Source organism: Parasteatoda tepidariorum, chromosome 3, assembly GCF_982258835.1.
Source record: "Parasteatoda tepidariorum strain Cologne lab strain chromosome 3, Ptep-v5.0, whole genome shotgun sequence".
NCBI classification, from domain to species: domain Eukaryota; kingdom Metazoa; phylum Arthropoda; class Arachnida; order Araneae; family Theridiidae; genus Parasteatoda; species Parasteatoda tepidariorum.
Window position 1 is genome coordinate 76032955 of NC_141757.1, and position 17252 is coordinate 76050206.

General features: G+C 28.7%; 1 protein-coding gene and 1 long non-coding RNA gene across 6 annotated transcripts in view; one reads left to right on the forward strand and one right to left on the reverse strand.

The window, feature by feature from the left end:
• Window positions 1–5841, forward strand: part of LOC107448732 (calcium/calmodulin-dependent protein kinase kinase 2) — a 154866-nt gene extending 149025 nt beyond the window's left edge. For all 5 annotated transcript variants that reach the window (XM_071181596.2, XM_043044982.3, XM_043044998.3 and 2 more), the window contains 2 exons: window positions 4735–4862; window positions 5573–5841. In XM_071181596.2, coding sequence (XP_071037697.2) covers window positions 4735–4862; window positions 5573–5627 — 183 coding nt within the window. In that variant the 3' untranslated portion in view covers window positions 5628–5841. The remainder of the gene's footprint in view (window positions 1–4734; window positions 4863–5572) is intronic.
• Window positions 1–17252, reverse strand: part of LOC122269876 (uncharacterized) — a 48862-nt gene that overhangs the window by 7719 nt on the left and 23891 nt on the right. Inside the window, exon 2 of the long non-coding RNA XR_006225445.3 lies at window positions 4724–4878. This is a non-coding gene — a long non-coding RNA (uncharacterized LOC122269876). The remainder of the gene's footprint in view (window positions 1–4723; window positions 4879–17252) is intronic.

Below are 17252 nucleotides of genomic sequence, written 5' to 3' on the forward strand. Positions count from 1 at the left end.
TTTAAAGCAGTTGATGTAATCATGCTATCTAAATTAGATGTTCAGCACTAATTCTATGAATTGGTCATTCAGCTTCAATTAAGAGGTGCAGGAAAAATAATGTAAATCCTGTCCAACTTGAAAACAATGTGCTCAATAAATAAATGCATGTATCAATGAATTGATTCGCTCACTATTAGATAAATAAATGAAGCGATAGAGTAGCGAATCGATGAATTGGCATAAAATGAGCGGTTCCATCAGTTAATTATCAAGTCATTGTAGGAATGAACCAACTCTTTTTAAAATTTATAAAATGGCTTATTCATCGGTTCGCTAATTTACTTATATTATTGATTTGCTGATTCATTCATTTTCGTTTAGGCCACTCTGATTTTAAAATCCATTTTTCAAATTATATCACGTGAAAGTATATATCATTTTATAAAACAATTCTCTGTGTTTAAGCTGAATTTACAATTTAGGCCTAATGAGGACAAGTAATGAGTGACTTGTAATGCCGATTACTTGTTCTACTAAAAGCTAACTGTACATTAATAATACTCGTAGTTACGATTATAATTACTTAAAAAGCAAATCGATAATATTCAAATCGGTGTTATACCATAGACTCTCGGTGGCTATGATTATACCCTGTTTGATAGTGTAATGGCAGGTTGGGTCTCAGATAAATATGCTTATCCCACTGAGTATATGTAAGGATAAAAAAAAAACCTTATATTATTAGTTCATGAAGGTTTTATTTTTTTATTTTATTTTATGACCGCCGTTGAACAGTCGACCCAATTTTTGGGTTTACGACTACAAATGTTCAACGCCGTAGCCTTGTAATTTTGAACCAATCCAGAAGACAAGGAAACTTCTGTATCGGTACCCCCAGAGGTATTGATTTGTTATGGGAACATGGAGGACTTTGAGACTCGACAGATTTAACGTGCATCAGTCACCATTTACTACACGGGGAGTCTTCGACCAGCAGGGACCGTACCCACGAACTCTTGGACATGGGCCCGGCACCCCACTGACCAGGCTATCCCGGCCTAGAGTTCATGAAGGTTAACTCAAATATGCCGATTAAATGGTGCATAGGATATTTTAAGTTACGAAATCAATTACAAAAATGTAATTGTTCTGAATAAACACGCCTTTTTTTCAATGGATTCGAATTCTTGACTCACAAAATATGGGTGGTAGTCATAATCAAGAAAATTGTAGTCCCTATGCTTTGGTCAGGACTTCTTAATGCTAATTTGACTTTTTTGTCTCCGTATTTTGTCATATCTCGAAAGCTTTTTAAGCGAATCGAAAATTTTTTCACACACTAACGAAATGGGTTTATGAAAGATAATTTCATGCAAAAAAAATTTCAAAAGGTATTTTTTATTATATTTAATAGTGGTCGCAACATTTCTGATTTGAAAGAATTGCTTAATTTTTAAGAACGTAGTTTTTTTTATTATCTCCAAACACAAATATAGAATGCAATCGGTCGAATAGCTCTTGAGAAATGAAATTAATTAAACGACTTTTTTTAAAAGTGGATAACTTAAAGACTCCATTAAAATTGAGTCTAAGCACATAAAAAATTGATCATTAGGAGGAAAGGTTATTTAAGGTATTTTGTGCACTGTTCATAAAAAAGAGATACAAAACTCCTACTAGACAATTTTAAGTCCAATACTGACCTATGAATCCGTAACTTGAACTCAGCCAAGAAGAAAAAGGCTAACATTTATCATCTGTGAAAGAAAGTCATTGCGAAACATTTTTGATAGAGTCAAAGAGAGTAATTTCCACAGAAGAAGAAATTTCAAGATTTTTCAAAATTTATGAAGTTAACTGAATAAGATTCACCTGGAATATTTACTATTTAGATAAAACTAGGATTACATAAGATTTTCAAGCCAAAACTAATTAAAAGTAGAGCTTGAATACGTCCAAACTTCAATAATTGAATTCCATTTACGCGGATGCCAAAACAAATTAGGTATGTACTGGCACACAGGGCTCGAAAAACAGCCCGTCCGCCCGTCCTCGGCGGTCGAAAATTCCCCTCGGACAACGAATTTCTCGAATCCGACGTCCGCGCGGACGGCCATTTTCAAGTTAATGTTCGTGATACATTTTAAATTTTTGGTATCTTACAAGAGTCTGGCGCCTCACTTCTAAAATGACCCTCTAATCTAGAAATACAGCAACATACTGCGTATGGTGGAATTGATGTTTTCTCTGTCTGGGAGTACTGCAGTGGTTGAAAGGAGCTTTTCAGCAATGAAAAAAACGTATTACGTACTGGTCTTAAACAAGAAGCGTTAAACGCAATTAAGAACATCTACCTAAATGGAAAATCCATTTCAGATTTCTATCCAGAAACCTCTGTAAATCATTGGCTTCATTGTGAAGCTGGCAAACGTCATATTTGATTCATTTAAAAAAAAAAGCATCACCCTGGGATAAATTGACATTTCAGATAAATTGACCTTTGTCATTCAAATTATTTCATAAAAGAAATACTAGGTTACTATTAGTAACCTAGTATTTCTTTTATTACTGTATAATGTAATCCTAGTAACTACTAATTCACTGTGCAATTTATATAAATGTTTGTAATAAATAAGAGAAAATTATATTTTAATTTATTTAGAAGCTACGGGTTAGTTTCAAAGGAGGACGAGTATATTGTTGGACAAGCCGTCCTCAATGACGGGTAAAATTTTTGAGTTTTTTCAAGCCCTGCTGGCACAATTTGGTGACAAAGAGAACTGCTTGGAGAAATGTTCTGGAGAAAGAAAATGTCCACCCCGGACTGCCATGGCACTGATATGATACAATGATAATTATTGAAGAAAAATGCGCCATGTGTTAGATTTTACTGAATCACTAAAATGATATTCCCACTTGCTAAACGCTACAATATGTGTTTAGATTTTGTATTTCCAGGACTAGTATACTGCCGCGCCATTGAAAAAACAACGTAAGTGCTTCACGATTGATTCCACGGACAGTGGCTTGACTACTTTTCTCCTTCGATTGATTATGCTATGAACGTTAAAATAAAATTTAAAGAAAACTCATGAAACAAAATTTATTTTTGAAAAAAAAAAATATTTTTTTTTTGCACCATGTAGTACATTGTTTTGAAAAGGACCTACAAGATTTAAAGATAATAAACTGGCGAACTTTGGCTAAGGGATGAATGTCTTGGTACAGGCTTGTTGAGAAGGCCAGGGCCCATCCTGGGCTGTCGTGCCAATGAGAAGAAGAATTTTACCATACAAAGATACCATTTATATAAAAATCTAAATTTTGAATATTTTGTCGCTTACGTTGATTTTTCAATTGCACGGCAGTATATACGTCGGAATATATATAAAAAAAAAGATATTACGTCAAAATTTGGCGTGGCGTAAAAATAAATACCAATGTCATTGGAAAATTATTTAGTATCGAATAAACTTTTTTTTTGCAAAATAATCTTAACTATATTTCACGTGGAAACCGCTGAAGTGTTGTAATAAGGCGAACTAGTCTTACTACATTACAAAGTTGATAGGCGTGACAATTTTTAAGTGTGAAAACTTCTAACAGTTAATTCTATAGTAATCAGATCTATCCTCTTATCCATGCAACGTTGGCAATATTTTAGATCAGCAATATTAAAAAGACTATTTCCTGAGAAGTACACTATCACATCTGCCATGGCCTGGATTTGAATCCTGGTCACTTGTATATTAGCGTTATATTACTTCACATGTTGGGATTCACGTTATTTTTCATTTTTATAGTTAAATAAAAATTGTATGATACCAGCATAATAATTTTAACATGTAGTTTAATTCCTCAAATTATGTAGATTTTTTTTATTGTATTTGCTGAAGATTAGATAATTATGTGTTTTAATAAAAAAGAAATTTCTATAACTCCTTATGATGTCACAATAGGCATTACATATTTTCTAGCTTTTAAAATTACTTTAATTTCATAAATTTATTTATTTTTAATCATGCCTAATCTAATTTTAATTAAATTAAACCAATTATTCAATTTTCATTACATTTTATAAAAAGCTAACATAAATATTTTATTCTCTTCTTAACAATCCATGTAATGGCTAATTTTTTAATTCAATACAAATGTAAAACTCATTAAATCACTGTCGCTACTAAATCGAAAACAAATTTCGCTAACCACAAAAATGTTTTAGTTACACGGTTATACTAATTCTCACCATCCTTTTTGGCGATTAGAGAACGCCAAATTATTTTAAATTTAACATTGATTACGGGGATTAGTTTTGTTTTTGGCTGTTTTATCTTTTAATAAATCGCCAACCATGGATCTCTTCTCATGCTCCTAACTGCCTGTTGGGAACAATTCAATCACCTTTAAATTTGACTTTTGATTTGGTCTTGTGGGATTTCTCTCATGTCTTCTCCTTACTGATATTATTATTTCACTTAAAATGTATTTCTTATAAAATATTCTTTAATTTTGTGTCTTGAGCTCAACAAATGTTATTGAATAAAAATTTTATTATGATCCTGATTTCATCACAATCTTCAATTATACCATACAACTACAACCACTCCAAATTTCGTCATAATTTTCCCTAAAGATGCAAGAGGTCTTTCTCTCCAAAAGACAACTTTTTCATATTATTGAATGATTCTTAGATCATATTGAGCAATAAAAGATCAAAAAATAATAATAATATCCATTTTACTTGTGTTTCAGATCCTGGTGAAAAGCATGTTGAAGAAGCATTCATTCAGCAATCCTTTCAAATTCAGCAATGCATGCAGCAAGAAACTTTCTCCTCTCTCAACCGCACAAGCTTCTTCATCTGAATCGCTCCTCGAGAAGTACGTTTCTTAAGCACTATTAATGTTCAGACATAATTTTTACTGAATTTTGCAGTACTCCATGCTATACAAAAAATTACTACATAAGTTGAAATTTATGTAAATGACAAAGATACAGCTAATATTGCAAATTTCATATAACATACAGACAATCACTAGGGTTTCAGTATATTTGGCTAATAGTATATTCTTCATTATAAATTGAAAACATCTGTAAAGGATTTTGAAAGTTTAAATCCCTTGTTTATGATGCAGAACTTAACATTTCCTTTCACTTATATTAGCAAAATTTTCATACATTCATGTAAAAATCAAAACATACCACATAAATAACATTGAGGAACAAATTCCTTGTAGCCTAATTCAGGTGTAAGAATTTCAAATCTGAAATTAGTTAGAAAAAGGTTTTGTGAACTGCTTACTCGTGATTGTTTCAAATTTAAAGCTGTTTCTTTTCAGGCAATAAAAACAAATCCTGCTTTTCTTTTAACTACAAATTATCAAAGAGTTGGCCAAAGGCATTGTCATAAAGATAAAAATTTCCAAAAAGTATTTATCTTAGTATGCATAATTCTATAAAGGATCTACACTACGCCTCGTGAAGCCTTGCTTTTTAATTATTATACATTTAGTATTTATTACTACAAAAACAAAACTTATTACATCTTTTGCCTCCAAATATGAGTATAATGCATTTTTTTATATTTCAGGAAAGTGTTACCTGCCTTACTTGAAATAAATTCAGTTAGCATAGAAGACCAATAACATATGCTGTTTTCTTCAAAGCATTTCTATCGTTTCTATGTATATAAAATCTTCTGATATTCTGTATCTATTTGTACATACATTTCGAATACTTTAAAATTAATATTCTCAAACTTTAACTTGGCTTTCTACATTTAAATACTTCTTCTGAATGCTCTTCTCTGAAAATACTATATTTATTCTTGTTCTATTTTGATAAATATTTTCACATGTTTTTGAGTATGTTTCATTCTTTTAAATCCATTTCATTTGAAACTATGTTGTATGCAAAATCTACATTTTAAAATGGGATGTACAGTACCCAAAAGATAAATGATCCACCCTGAATAACTTATGATCTAATGTAGCATCTTTACATTCTAGGAATCAATCTTAATGGTTCGAGAGGGGGATCTCAAATAGGATAATTATTTAGTGTTGACGATATCAGACACAAAAACGTACTTTGAGTGAATAAACGTACCTTTTTTTCGACGGACTAGGATATGATAAATATAGTCAAGAGAGTGATCCGAAGTTTGAATACCTTAATGCCAATTTTGCTTATTTCGCCATATCTCGAAAACTTTTCAAGAGCACGGAAATTTTTTTTACCCACAATTATCTTTGAATAAACGAATTTTATAAATGTGGGGAAAATTTTTTCTATTCACGTAAAAAGTTTTCAAGATATTTTAAAATACGCTAAAAGTAAAGTTAACGTGAAGGGGTCCCAAACTCTGGACTGCTCTAACTATTAGGAACATATTTCCCATATTGCAGCTAACACCTTTATATTGGGGGTCAAAATATCCGAATCTGTCCGGGGGAAAAAGTATTTATTTAGAGAAAATACGTTTTTGTGTTTGATTTCGTAACTTAAGATAAGATCTGCATTAATTAATTCGCATATTTGAGATCACCCTCTTGATCCATTAAGTTTGAGTCATAGAACGTGAAGATCTAATCATTAGATCAAAAGTACTTTCAAAGATCGCATTGGTAGATTTACAGTATCAGACTTTCCTCACTACCATTGGGTGCAGTTAGGGTATACATATATGCTGTAAATCTACCAATGACAATCTGCATTTAACGTTTCGTCATTTTTTTTAAAATAAATATAGTGTGTTTCATAAGCAGCTGGATAAAAAAAATAGAGGATGAGTATTGCGGAATATCTAATCATACACTAAACGCTCATGTTTTGTGGTTTTAAATTTTCAACAATAAAAAGCACTTTAAAGACTAAAATAAAATGCACCAGAATGAAAATCCTGAACTCAATGGCTAAACGTGTAACTAATTATACTGCCATTCAAAACTAGTAGAATTATCGGATTAATTACATCCAGATCCACTGAATTGATTTAAATTTCGGTGTGAAAAAAAGGTTATATAATTCAAACAACATATCTAATCAACAGTTATAAATCGCACGCACGCGCGGAGGGTCATGCATGCGTAATGCTTGGTGAAGTCCGAAAACATAAAACAGTGATTGCTGAATTAAAAAGAAAAATAAAAAATACAAGAAAAGATGTTGCTTAAGTTCAGCAGGCAATGCCCTCTGCGTAAACCTGTTTGCTGCGCTTAGTCAATATTTTTGGCTACATCTAGACAAAGCCAACTCTTGAAATGAAATAGGTATTTGCTTTAAAATTGTAGAATATTATCTATCATGATTAAAAATTCTAGTGTCTTTTTAATTTAGCTTCAGAAATTCGCAGAAGAATTTAAAACCTACACTATTAATATTTTCATAAATTAAACGTTATTCTTAAAGATCACGCATTGTTATTTCTTTATTTCAATAATAAAAACATTTAAAGTAGCAAACAGTGTTTGAAGCAAATAGTGTTTTATTTCATAATAAATATTTTGTTGAAGCGGTTCAAACTTTTCTTCGATAATGAAACCTTAAATGATCAAACTTTTTTCAGCGGGACCCTGACTCTATAAAAAAAAGTACATATATAAGGATAATTGTGAACGCATTCAACAATAATGTAGTATTTTATTCATAGGAGTTCACAGTGCTGACGTTGAATGACGTCCTCAGTGGTAAACGGATCAAGGATTAGAGATCCCTTGCCGTCAAGTTAACTGTAAAAGACTTTCGTGTTTTTCTTCTCCATGTAATGCAAATACTGTTAGTTCCATCAAAAAGCCCTCCACGAAGGCAAATCGAATGTAGAGTTCGACACCCAACGATGGGTGATCGAAATGAATTCTGCAACCGGTTCGCCCCGACAACAGTGCTGACGGAAAATATCCTCAGTGGTTGACGGATCATGAGTTTGAGTCCCCTTGCCATCAGGTTAACCGTGGTCGATTTTTGTGATTTCCCTCTCCATGTAACTCAAATGAGGTTTAGTTCCATCAAAAAGTTCTCCAAGAAAGCTAATTTCTCCCGAAATTTGATCCAGGAGTTCCCTTGTCTTTTGGAAAAGGTTCAAAATTACTAGACTACGAGGTAGAACGTCGATAGTCATAAACTAAGAATTGGGTCGACTGTTCAACGAAAATATGAAAGTAAAATATAAAAAAAAATTCAAAAAATAAAATTAAATTTAAAAAAAAAAATAGAAAGTAAATTTTAAAAAAAGTATGAAAGTAGGATCTATATTAATAACAAATTAATCTAAAATTCATACGAAGTTAATACATTCGTAACATTGTAAAATAAGAATAACGTTTTATAACCCTTCAAATTAATAAAAAAGAATATTAAAACTACATATTTTCAAGATAAAATAAATATGCCAAAAAATTAAGAAAGAAATATAATTTAAGTTTAATTAAATTCGGCAATAAAAAATACATTTTAAATATATAAGAAAACTTACATTAATTGTATATAAGAACGTTTCCAATGTATATTCAGGACAATCCGAAATCGTATGAATTATTTCAGAACTCGCATTAGGCTATAAAATAAATTAAAGACAAATTAATTTTTCTCATCGTTTTATTATTAATTATCTTAAATTAGATTTTATATCTTACAGCTAAACTCACAGTCATAGTTTAGTACTGAATTTGTTTCGTGGTGTAAATAAATTTAATGAGCCGAATGACGGTTTTCTTTGAAATGAAAGCTAATAAGAACTGCTATAAACGATGAAATAGGTTATTAAGGAAACATATTTTTTTTATTAGCAAATTTAGTTTGATTTAAATAGCCCGACCGGAAATACGAATGCAGTTCTTTTAAATGAATATCTTTTACAGAATCTGTTTCAATATATTATTTAAAAATTATATATTTTTCATTTAAAAAGGTGATATTTCATTTTTGGCATTTTTGTTTAAATAATTTCATAAAAGCAACCAAAAGAATAAACAAATAATGGTTATATATATATATATATATATATATATATATATATATATATATATATATATATATATATATATATATATATATATATATATATATATATATATATATATATATATATATAGATATATATATATATATATATATATATGGAAGGATTAAAACAGGTCTTAGGAAGGGAAGGAGAGCACAAAATTTATTTATTAATTATTAGACAGAGAGCAGTCATGAAAGAGTGCACCAAAAGTTGCGCTCCTCGGTTATATGTTAGGGAAAATCTTGTAAAGTAAAATCCGTAAGTGTCTCTATTTAGGGAAAAGAGGAAAATCTTAGAAATTACTATAGGATTAGGAAATAGGTCGAGTGATTCCCACGAAGATTAAAGGGGAAAATGTCCTGCTTTCAATTAATGCATAGTTGAGCCAAAAATAGATTTAAGGACAGGATGTGAATTTAAAAGTGTGAGAGAGCATTTCGATTAGATTAATAAAGTAAAAGAAAAGGATTTAACATAAAAAGATTAATTGAAGCTTTTTATGTTATATATATATAAGTTGAATCCCTAAAAATGATTTTTTAAATATTTTGTAGCCAGGACAACTGCAACGCATTTTTTAATATAAAAATATAAAATGTTCTGTAACGCAAAGTTTTTTTTAATTTTTTAGTTTATTTATTTTATGTTAGTAGTGCCTCTTGAATTACTGTAATTGAGACGTTAAAACATATTAAACATAAGTAATGAGCAAAACAGAACAGAAGGCTATACAGAAAACTACAATGACTATTAACCTTGGATTGACGTGAACGTGCAATTAACTGTTTTTTTTTTAATTGGATACCTTCAAGTGACGTTATCGTAGATTATCGTTGCATTTGTCGATTCAGAAACCAATCAGGTTTGACACACACGTGTGTTGTCGCTTACATATATCCAATTAAATCTGATTTAAGTCTCGTGGTTAGTCATAATCACTTCACCTCTCATCGAGCAGTAAGTACCCAATTAAATAGATTTGTAAGCATGCAAATATCATTGGCATTATCTTTTAGAAATATTTGGAAGGAAAAAAATATTCTTTTACAGTTTAATTTATAAAAATGACTGATGCTAAACAATGGGGAAATTAAGTTTTTTAAACGTTTCCTTCGAACGATCTATTTAGAAAAAAAAAATTCGACAGGATGTAAAGTTTCCCCTGTCGAAATTTCATCACAGTAGCAGGGCTGATTGTGTTCCGGAAAAAATCCGGATTTCCGGAATTTTTGCTAACAGTGATCCCGAAGTTTCCGGAGATCGAAGGTCCAGAAGTTTAAAAAAAATCATTGATCACAGAAGTTTCCGGAAATCAAATTTTCAATGGTGGAACTTAAAAACACAGTTTATTTTATTTGTTTGTAAGGGAGAGCCAGAGAGATACTTTATAAGCTTATATTCATGATTAATCTTAATTTTTTATCAGTAAATAGTTGTTATAATCATAAACTCTAGAAAGAAAGACATATTTGTAAATTTTAATTACTTCTCCAGGTCATCATAGGTATGTGTAAATGGTATAGGTATGTGCAAAATTTTAAAAATATTTTGAGTAAACTAAGAAATATTGAGAAAAAGGAAAAAAAAACCTTGTTTAAATGTTTTTCTAATTTTTCAATTTAAACTGTTTTTTTTTTTTTTTTAAACTCAAGAAATTTTCCGGAATTTTGACTTGGGCTCACAATCACCCTTGCAGTAGAACTAACATTTACGAACTTGTTAGAGAAACTGACACAAACTCGCTCTATTACACCGGAATTTATGCAAATACTTGATATTATGTAATTCGGGTGCGTGGATTTGAAATCTGAAATTAGTTTTCTATGGAGAAATAAAAAATTTTTTAGAAGATTCTTTTTTTTAGTTCAGTTTATTTTTTTGTCTGAATGTATAAGTTTTGAAAGAACGTATAGGTTTATAAGATATACACGCTAACTTGTCTGCTCCATTGAAAAAAGCATTCAAGACAAAATAATGTATGACCTTAACGTATTGCATCATTAACTGAAATGTTTTATAACTTTCTTTCTAATACTTCCTACGTAGGAAACAAGTAGGGATACTTAGTATTCACTCGAGTGAATTTAAAAAAAAATTGGTGAGGAATATATTGAATTGGATAAAAACGGTAGCTTGTTGAGAGAAAACTATTTTTGAAATTATTAGTTGTTGAAATTTTTGATTGTTGAAATTATTGATTGTATAAAATATTCAAGAAGCTTTTGAGAAATAAGGAAGTGTACGATTTAAAAGAAACCAATCGATAAATGCTTAGTGTTAAGAATACGTAGGTATAGGTAACAAGTATTTTTCAGTTAGTATTTGTGTTTTCGTATAAGGACTTAAAAAGCATAACTGACTTCCTACTTCCATTTATTTATCGATTTTAATTTCGTGAACAGTTTATTATAAAATTAGTGTTGTAATTTTTTATTTAAAAAGTCTAAAATATTGCATACTATATGAATATGCAGAAGTGGTAAGCAATCATTTTAAGGGCGGAAAAATGCTGGCGTACTCCTTTTGTGAGTAAATGAATAGCAATATAATGAATTCTAGTGCTACTAAAATTAAATTGCGTATCTGGCAAATAGGAATTTAAGAGGAAATTAATAAAAATTAAATTTGAAATAAGGTAAATATGAGTTAAAAGAAAACTAATTATTGAGAAAAATTATCTTTATGTTATTTTTATAAAATTATAATTGATTCAAAAATATCACAAAGGAAATTTCACAGTACTATTAATACTCTTTTATTAAGTAAATATAGGGAAATTCTTTATTTTTCATTGTAGAATAAAGAACGATAGCAAAACTTTTGTGCGATATTTGATAAAACTACAATTAATTCTTTAGGAAACTTAGTAGAACATTATTTGGCTGTATAAGTGACATATGTACCGATTTTTTTTCAGTATTTATAGAATGTTATTAAAGAATGCTAATTTCTAAATCCATGATTTTCTAAAACGCTAATTAATGAATTTAAAATGCAAATTTTAAAAATGAAAAAATATATCATAATTAAGTAAGTACTAAAAATACAGTAAACAAAGCAAAAATATAACGTTGTAAAAATAAAACATGAGTACAAAGAAACCAGGATGAGTTACCAATTGCTGTGAACTTCCAGAAAAAAAATTTTTTTTTTACTATTCGGGTATTTTGTTAATTTTACCGGACATTCAAAAAATTTTGGACATTTGTTCAATTTACTGGATACGTTGCACTTGGAGATGAAAATTATCTCTGATTTAGGCAACAAAAGTATATCAACTTAAGGTTTAAAAAACTTCAGATCAGAAAATCAAAATTCGTTTTTAGAAAAAAAATTGTTATTAAACAAAAACTGTGCTTGTCAAAGCCTAGCATTAATTCAGCAAATTTAAAATTATAAAAATTCCTATTCCTGCAATTAAAGGAAATAAAAATACAATGAAAATTTTACATTCAACAAATTAAGAATTCCCCGCTCTCCAAAACTTCAGTTAACTGCCTCGAGTCCTTTGAGAAAGTGGAAAAGTATATAAAAGAATTGTCTCAGGTATACATACATACACAAAATGCATTGGCAAGCATTGCTGTGAAACAGGTCAACAAATTTTTAAACTTTTAAATCAAACAATCGTAGAATAATACCCAAACTTAACAAAATCTATGAGAAAAATATGTCTTTACTTTATGTATAATTCTCAGCAATATTTTCTTAATACAGTATTTACTCACAATTTAAATTGCAACGTTTATTCTTTTGTGTTAAAGATGGCAGCACTAATTGATGCGAGCAGCCTCTTTATTTTTTCTCCTCGTTTTATAAATGATGTTTAATTTGTTTAAAGTATGTGTTAATTTTACTTCAAATTTTATTTAATATTACAAATTTTTTACCTAATAAGCATCTGTAAAAAGGCAATATTAACAAAGGAAATAAATATCCTGCAATAATAAAATCTACTGTGTGCCTTTAAAAAAAACAAAAAGATGGCAGCACTAAGAAAAGCTACTACAAAATAATTTCCAAACTTTTGAAAATCTGATATATTGTTCTGTGATCTGTTAGAAGTATTTAATAATTTTCTCGATTTCATACAACTTATTTTTTAATATTTTTTGGGAACGAATGACATGAACTAACTACCGAATTTTAAACATACCGAACGAAAAAAATTTGAAACTTTTTTTTTGCTGTGTGATTTTTTATACTTGTATTTCGTTAAGTGATTTCTGGAAAATCAACATAAGAAACCGAAATGAATTTTTTTCATCGAAGATATAAAATATTTAAAAAGTGAAAAGTAATCTAATTTTAATAGCTATACTACAGGATTATTGCGTACAACTAAAATCCTTAATTAAAAACTTTGAAAAGTTCGGAGTCCTTTTAAAGATGGTAGCTCTAAACACATAAATTCAACATGTTTATTTATTTATTTATTTATTTTTTCATTATTATTATTACATTTATTACATTATTTTCGATCTTTTTTTTCCAATAGAGATAATTGTTGGCTATAATACATATATCCTTATTTATTACTTATTTTTACCTTTTAGAACAAAGAAAAGTGAAACCTTTTCCTACCTTAAGGAGTTTTACAGTTTGTGTCCCAGAAAAAATCAGTTTTGGAAATATATAAGATGTCGCAGGGCAGGATAAATTTAAAGAGACATGTCGTTATCTTCGCTAAAGTTAACTGTGAGAGATTATTACAAATATTTCTAGTCTTATCAATTTTGTTTTATTATTTTTAAATTCTGAAATATTAATTATTTGTTAAGTTGAATTCATTTATTCAGTTAAATCACATCTAAATGTACTTCGCCATTACTTGTAAATTACGTTTTTATAATTCTCCCTGTTTCACAAATGGAGCTGTATTTTTTAATAATAATTTAGCAGAAGAACTGTTATCGATCCCGTAGTTATTATGAAAGTAGTATATCTCTTCTCTATAAATTTATATTTTTGCTAGTGCAGTAAATTAAGCTCAAAAAAGAGTTGAACCCTTCACTGCTCCATATGAATTTCAAGTTTAAAATCACAAAAATTTCTACAATTTTTAGGTTTCTCAACACTTTTTAGGTTTGAAATTAATTCAAAATTTATTTAATTCGTAAGCAACTTTATTGTACAAGAATGTTAAATATAAAATTCTTGTCTGATTCAATACCCCTAGAATTAAGGTATTAATGTAAATAAAGTTATGCTAAAAAAGCCGTTTTCCCCCCGTTTTTTCCTTTTTTCAACAAACACTTTAAATTGTTTGCTTTTATTATTGAATTTCTTAAAAATATATGCAAGTTTCATCGATTTAAATCTATTTTTCTCTATATTATTATTAATAACAACATCTAAAAAGAATTTACATTACAAATTCATATTAACAATGGTTTAAAGATAAAGAAAGAAAAAGGCAAGAAAAAAATATCTGTTCAAAGAAACAATGAAAAAAAAAACATAGCAGCTAAAGATATGAAGTTAATTTCTATTTGTAAATGTCGAGATAGTGTTGTGATTGTGGGATAGAAAGGTGTATGGGGCATAATTAATGGTCGCCACTCGTCACAGAGCAGTTGAATTTAACAAATAGCGATCAAAAATTTTATGCCAGTCACCAACCAATCACTACTTTTTTCTCTCAAAAAGGCCACCAAATGCAATTTAATATTAATATAAATTTAGAATATAAATACGGAACTAAATTAAAAATTTTATCACATTCTGAAAATTACTTAATTTTCCATTTTTTCTTTAAAATCTTACTTTAGAAATTAACCTTGCAATGCTTGCCATATAAATGCTTCAAACAAAATGCTTTAAATAATTAGCATCATAGTTTTTTTTTTTCCCCTTTTCAATTCTTTAAAATCGTTTTTGAAAATGTGACCACTGTTAAAAGTGTCATAAGGCTCATATCATGTGTCGAATTTTCACTGCTTTACTCTTTCATACGAATGTGAAGATAATTCTGTGACGAATTTTCAACTAAGTCACTTTCAAATGTGGCGCTAACTGGCGGTGCAAAGTATTTAATGATTTAATTACCTGAAATAGTTTAAGTCACTCGCTATAAATACTTATGATTAAATTTAGATTCTAAAGAAAATTTTTATAATAATAGCAAAAACAATTTTATGAAACTCTCTAAATATTGACTATATAGTGAAAGGCGAAGATGAGCCATTTATGGATTTTTGTTGGTAAGCAGTCCATTATGTAAGTATATAACATGAGAGATGGGACTGAAAAATTTAATGTATGTCAGTATGAATATGATGTCAGTAAAAGTAAAGAGAAGCTGTAATTATTAGCAAATGGCTTCAGGTATTGTTCCAATGTGCGAACCTTGGCCACCAGAGCCTTGGCCTAGTCTTTGTATGCCAAGGGGCGAACTGCCGTACTTAATTTAGTTACTTTACGAATGGATAGGTGGAGCCATAAATATTCCAAAAGTAATGACGATAAAAGTTTTGACTAACATTTTTATAGATTGAAAAGATGAGAAAAAAAATTAATGGCATCTTTTTTTTTCCTTTCATGATACGATTTCTTAAAAAGGAAAAATCGATTCAAAGTTTGCCAAGAACATCATTCATTTTACATGTTGAAAACTGAATCCAAGAGTTCTATGGTACACAATTTCTTCTATGACTAGATAGCATCAATTTTTTTTTAATTAATTTCTTTTCCAATGAACATATTTTTTTAAAGAACTATGTTATGAATAAAATGTTATGCTAATTAATTGTGAATTGACTATAATAATTGCTATAAATCATTAATTAATCAAGAACTTACATTTATTTCTCGTTTATTTACAGATAAGAGTAAACATTTTAACAATAGTTTAAGAATCTTTTTTTTAACTTTAAAATCATCGGCCATAACAGAATTGTTTTAAATTTTTGCTTTTACAAAAAGTAAATTAAAGAAAAATTTTATTCTCGTGTAAGTAATTATATTTATTGGTTATGGTTATTAAATACATATGCTTGTCATAAGCTTATTAAATAATCAATAGTGAATCTTAAGGGATAAAATAAAAACTTTTGTATTAATTTCCAGAGGTAAAATTCTTTGTGCAAAAATTTAGTGGTGCCATCTATAACTCGTAAAGTAACTTCAGAGTTAAGTAGGAAGACTTGCACATTGCAACGATAATTCACTTCCCTTTATTAACCAATATTTTTTTCTTTATTATTATAAAAGGCAACCGCAACCTCATTAATACGACGAACAAATGCTAGACTACAACAACAACTTACAGTAATAACAACAGTAACGTAATTTTTTTTTTTAAAAAAAAGGAAGAGAAAAAGAAAAATTAATATAATTCCTGGCTCTAAACGTATTCTATAATTAGAGATTTTTTTCCTAATAAATACAGCAATACTCCTTTGTTTTTATTGAATTTACGGATCGATTTTAATTGATTCTTAAGTAATAATTTTGTGTGGCTGTCCTTTTAAGTATATTTATATATTTGCCCTTATGTCAACAACACTTAAATTTTTATGTAATCAATTAGAAGGTAGGTTTCTATTATATACAATTACATGGAAGCAAAACATTTATAAGTTCCTGTTTTTATCTCTAGCTATTATGAACCATTTACATTGATTTCCATACCTCCCCAATTCAGTGTATAATATATATATATATATATATATATATATATATATATATATATATATATATATATATATATGTAATTTTTTAAAAAAATACCTTGAAAGTTATTTTAATTTTTTTCTTCTTTCCTTTTCAGTAATCTTTATTATTTTTCGTGTTTTTTCTATACTTTTAACTTATAGAAATTATACATTAAAAAAATCATTTAATGCAATTAAGATATAATTTAAAATATAGTAATTAAAATATAAAAATTGAAATATAATTATTACATAAAATAATAAAATTTAAAGTTTATTTTTTCTTAATGCACATCTAATAACATGCATGCATATTTTAACTGGGAATATTAGTTTCTGTTGATGAATTTCAGCGTAGAAGACAATAAACTCTGGTTTTTCTGGTTACTCAGTTAATTCTGGATTGCAAACAAGCTACTGATAATATTGAAAGCGCATTATTATTGTTGTTTTTGGCAGTGAAAATAATTCTTGTATGGTGTAAGAGAGTGAAAGTTTGGTGTACGATTATTGAATTTTAAGTGTATAGAATTAAATCACATCCTTTACTCCATCCTGTAGCTTTGGATAATTACCTTTATACCATTCACATAAATAATTAGCTTGTCTAT